Below are 5220 nucleotides of genomic sequence, written 5' to 3' on the forward strand. Positions count from 1 at the left end.
GTAGAGAGAGAGAGAGAGAGAGAGCGAAAGAGAAATGAAGAGAAGGAGAGAGAGAGAGACATGAATCAGAAATGATGAAGAGAAGAAATGAAGAGAGAGAGAGAGAGAGAGAGAGAGAAATTACCAAAAAAATAAATAAATGCGCGTGGTAGTTGGCGATATATAATTAAAAAAAGTCAGGAAATTATTATTTAATTAATAGATGTGGTGGGATAAATGAACTGATGTGGGTGATTTGTAAAAATGAATGTGTAAAATTTTAAAATGAGGTTTTTTGTGTAAAATAGATGAAATTTTTACACGAGCTGATGTGGTTGCTCTTAGGCTTATGAAAATGGTTATTTAGTTCAATCACGTGATTATATAATTAAACGTGGAGCGCCCTTACAGCTAGACGCCTAGACCAACCCAATAATGCATGTTCCATGGTACCGCACCAAAAGACATTAAAATGGTGGGGAACAAAATAAAGGACTTCAAAATAGTGATGCTCTGTCGTCTATCATTGGGTTCGAATTTCATTTAAAAGTTTATTTTTGGGTAACAAAAACTCGTTTACTTTTTAATGCAATGACAACTCGACGTAAACTTATTATTAGGGCAAGCCGAAAAATATCTAAATAAATGTACATGTTGCAGCAAACGTTGACTGAAGCAACTAAAGAGTGAATTGAGTTTGAGAGTCCCAACTAGTACAAATAGAGCTTGGCTATTGAGCCATTGTATTCATCTATACTTCAACCAAGAACTCTTTTCAAAGTATCTTCGAAAAGATGAGTTACCCATACTACTCTCCTCCACCACCATTTACACCACCACCACCTCCTCCACCACCACCACCATTGCCATATAATCCTGTCGTGGCATCACCACCACCATCATCATTGCCATATAATCCTGTTGCGGCATCACCACCACCACAATCCCCATCAGCTCCACCACCACCAATTTATGTGCCTCCTCCTCCTCCTCCTCCAAATGCTTTCCCACCATCATTGTCACCTCCATCTGGGGGTCACAACACAACTAGTATAGCTGTTGGTGTCTCTATAGGCGGTGCTCTCTTCCTTGCATTCCTTTTAGTCGGTCTCTTCTGCTTAGCCAAGAAAAAGAAGCAGAGGCCAGTGATGGTTCCTGCACCAGTTTTTATTGAGGAAGAAGAACGAGTCCATGAAACAATAGCAACCGGTCCCTATGGCGAGCAAACTGTGACAATAGAAGATGATGTCCGAATTCATGAGGCTGTGGGTACTAGTAGTAGTATTGGTTTGCATGGAGGAGAACCTCCGTGTGAACCAGAGTTACTAGGGGCTCACACTTATCCTCCACCGCCACCAGGACCGCACCAACATTACTAAATAAGCAGAAATCATCTATCATATGCATTATAATGCTTTCGCTTGTGTGAGGTGCATTCACTTTATTTTAGAACAATATTATGGATTCATCCATTTTTTATACCAAATTTATAATGTATTGACTTATACGACTATGAGTAATCAATAAAATATTATTAGTCTAAAAAATATTTATTGTACTCATAGTTGCATATATCAACCTATTATAAGATTGAGTATGGAATTAGATGTATCTTAGAATTATTCTTTTATCTTGTGTTGGTTTGTAACCTGTACTAGTTTCGACTGTTTATTTATTTTTTATTTTTATGTGGAGTGGATGAAAAAATAAAGAATGGAGCATGAAAAGGATGTTCTGCTTAATTAATTGGCCTAGCGGCTAGCAGAAAGGGAATAATGTGGCTATCAAGTATCAACAGTGAATATAAAATTTGAAGGTTGTTAGCAAGTATTACTTTGTGATATAATTGTAATTATAATTAGAGCATGATTTTTTTTCATACGCTATTTATGCTTTATTATTGGCTCCTTTATTAATTTATGGAAAATTCTACAGCTACTGTAGTTATAATAATAATAATAAATAAATAAATAAATAAATAAATAATTTAATTACTTTTTGTTGTTGTTGTGTAATAATATTAAAAATATTATAAATTTTACTACATTACAAATTAATGTGTCAACTTTTAAACATAAGAAAGAAAAAAAGTTAGAATTTTATTTATTGTCACCATCAATTTGTAAGTATTTTATAATTAAAATCAATAATTTTTTTAAATTGTGTGTCTAATAATTAATACATTACGCCAAGAACATTACAATTCAGTTCCATAGCACTATCCCATTATAAAAAATAAATAAAGTGTTACAAACCTATATAGTACTATATGTTAATTTGCTTAAGACAATTCAATGCTTTATGAAAGCATTTATATTATTGGGAAAAAATATTCTGGTGGAGACTACGTAGTTGCTTTGTTTGACTGACTCCTGATGATTCGTATGGAATTCTTCTCTTCGTGGTATTGTTATCTGTCATGCAATTATGTGATTAGCGTGTCCAATTGCAATTATATTAGTAGAGAAACATCACATGCAAGACAAACTATACCAAAATAATAGCGACCATTTAAAGGTGTGTATCCTGAAAAGCAAGGTTTTTAAGGTTGGATTGAAGTTCAACCAAGGTTGAACCGTGATAATGTCATAATTAATTAAAATACAAATAAAGATATTTTAAATATATAAATTGTAGCAAAATTGACTAAAAATATCTAAAAATAATTGAAACAGAATTTAAAATAAAATTTATTGATATTATAAGGTTAATATAAAATAGTACAACATAAATAAGCATTAAAAAAAATATTTCATAATAATCCTACAAGTCTAAATTATTTTGATTAAATAAAAAAATTACTTTTGATTATTTTAGTAAATTCACATGCAAATGCATTATTCTTTAATACACTTCATAGTTGTACTCCATGGCTCCCTTTTCTCTATTTTTAAAAAATAAAGTCAACTCTTTGACCGGTTGAACTAGTCCACGGTTTGGTCGGTGTTTTGGGATGAACCCCGGTTTAAAAGGTTCACTCAAAATATTTAAAGGCATGGTTTTCACATATAAAAAACCAGATTATGATCGAATCACAGTTAACTCGGTTTGATAGGCTAGTTCGGTCCGGTTTTGATAACCTTAAAAAGTAGAGTAATAGTTGTGCATATGGCTGAGAGACCCTATAGGCCTATGCATATTATCATAATTCAGATTATATCATATCAACATGTTACTAGACAAAAAAATTCAGGGGAAGGGGAAAAAAAAAAACCGATAGGCCTTTCCCATAAGGGAAATCAGTAACCTTATTCCAGCGCTTTTAGAGCGCTGGGATAGGACAACCATATTCCAGCGCTTTTGAAGTACTGAGATAGGATAGTTTCAAAAATTAAATTAATTAAATAAAACGATAAATCTAACCTACAGTGGTGGTTATAAAATGCTGTAATAAGGCTTCCTATACCAGTGTTTTTGAAAACCGCCGCTATAGGCCTCCTATTACAACGATTTATAAAGCGCTGGTTTTGAGCTACCGTAATAGGGTTTCCTATACCAACGGTTTCAAAAGGCGCTGGTATAGGCTTCTCTATTACGGCAGTTTTTAAAAGCACTGGGAAAAAAACGCCGCAATATGACCATTTTTTTGTAGTGTCAGGTTATGTCATATTGTTGTCTAAAAAAAGAAAAGAAGGTTTTGTGTCACATTAAAAGAGAAGACTCTTACCATAAAAAAAAGAAATAAAAAATAAAAAAGGAGAAGACTCCTCTCCCTCCAATCATTCCCTATCAAGAAAAAAAATTCAGATTAATCAGTAAATAAATTTAAAATTTCATCCGTCTTCATCATCTTCTATTCGAAAGAATTTTAAGAGATCCAAATGAACAAGCAAAACCATAAACTTCTGGAATGATTCTAAATATATCATCTATCAGAATAGACCATAAAATCTTCAAGATTTGACTACCTGTTAAGATGAAATGAAGAATTTTATGGCAACAAGGTTAAAATAATAAATAAAATATATTTTAAAAAAAACCCTAACAAGTAACAAAAAATATGCAAGCAACATGAACAAAATGCATACATGCAATCTTCAAGTTAGACAAGAAATTGAAGGAAAAAAAAAGCCATAAAATGAAAATAAATAAATAAAAATTGATGTGGCACGATCCAAAGCATTCATGGATGGAGGTTAAAGTGTAGGAACTTTATATGATGTAATATTTTAAAACTTGTAAAAAATCCAAGAAAGCATTAGCCATATTTACATACATCTGTGTATTACTTAGGGTATCACAATATATTTTCCACTTAAATTTCTAACATCTTTGTCAGAAACCACATTTTATTGTAGTGCTCCCAAGACATATGGCATTACTAGATTTGCTCTGATACCATTTGTAATGGTTAAAGAAAAGTATTAGCCACATCTATTTTACTGTAATACCCCAAATTGTGTGGTTTTGATTATAGATTATTTGAGTGTGTGGTGTGCGAGTGTGTGTGCTAATCCCACATCAAATTTTACTAAGTGAATCTTGAGTTTTTAAATGATAACACAAGAAGGAGCCCTAATTGCCATTCAACTAGCCCTTTTGGAGTATAAGTATCGATGTATCTAGTACTTTCCTCAAATCGTTATAATCTATATATAAAATAATAAGTAAAACTGAGAGAAAATAAAATTAAATTCTAAATTGAAGTCTAATTTTGTGCCACGTGTCTTATCTAATTTTAAATTTATGTCAAATGAATTATTAGGAGCAAAAATCAAAGAGTCTAAATCCAATTAGATTCTAAATTGAATTTTAATTAAAGTTCAATTTTGTGCCATGTGCCCCATCTAATTTTTTAATTTTTATAGCAAGTGAATTATTGGGTATAAAAACTGAAGAGTCTAGATCCAATTAGATTCTAAATCATGTCTAATTTTGCGCCATATGTCTCATCTAATTTTTGTGTCAAGTGAATTATTAGGTGCAAAAATCAAAGAGTCTAAATTCAATTAGATTCTAAATTGAACTTTAATTGAAGTTCAATTTTGTGCCATGTGCCCTATCTAATTTTTTAATTTTTAGGGTAAGTGAATTATTGGGTGAAAAACTGAAGAGTCTAGATCCAATTAGATTCCAAATTTTATATATATATATATATTATTGTAATTGGTTTTAAATGTATTTGTGCATATGCACAGAATTACATGCTAGTTTTAATGATGTATGTACCTTGATGAGGAGTTGTGAAAAACAATCGACTCCAGGACGTCCATGGTTGTCCATGCCAGGGGTCGTCTGTGA

The 5220-nt window shown here is 31.9% G+C and overlaps 1 protein-coding gene across 1 annotated transcript; it reads left to right on the forward strand.

The window, feature by feature from the left end:
* Window positions 1–726: 726 nt before the first annotated feature.
* On the forward strand, window positions 727–1838 carry LOC142618237 (uncharacterized). Its single transcript, XM_075791142.1, has one exon. The coding sequence runs from the start codon at window positions 774–776 to the stop codon at window positions 1356–1358; it is 585 nt and encodes a 194-aa protein (XP_075647257.1). The 5' UTR covers window positions 727–773; the 3' UTR covers window positions 1359–1838.
* The last annotated feature ends 3382 nt before the right edge of the window (window positions 1839–5220 follow it).

This window comes from Castanea sativa, chromosome 12 (assembly GCF_040712315.1).
Source record: "Castanea sativa cultivar Marrone di Chiusa Pesio chromosome 12, ASM4071231v1".
Classification (NCBI taxonomy): Eukaryota; Viridiplantae; Streptophyta; class Magnoliopsida; order Fagales; family Fagaceae; genus Castanea; species Castanea sativa.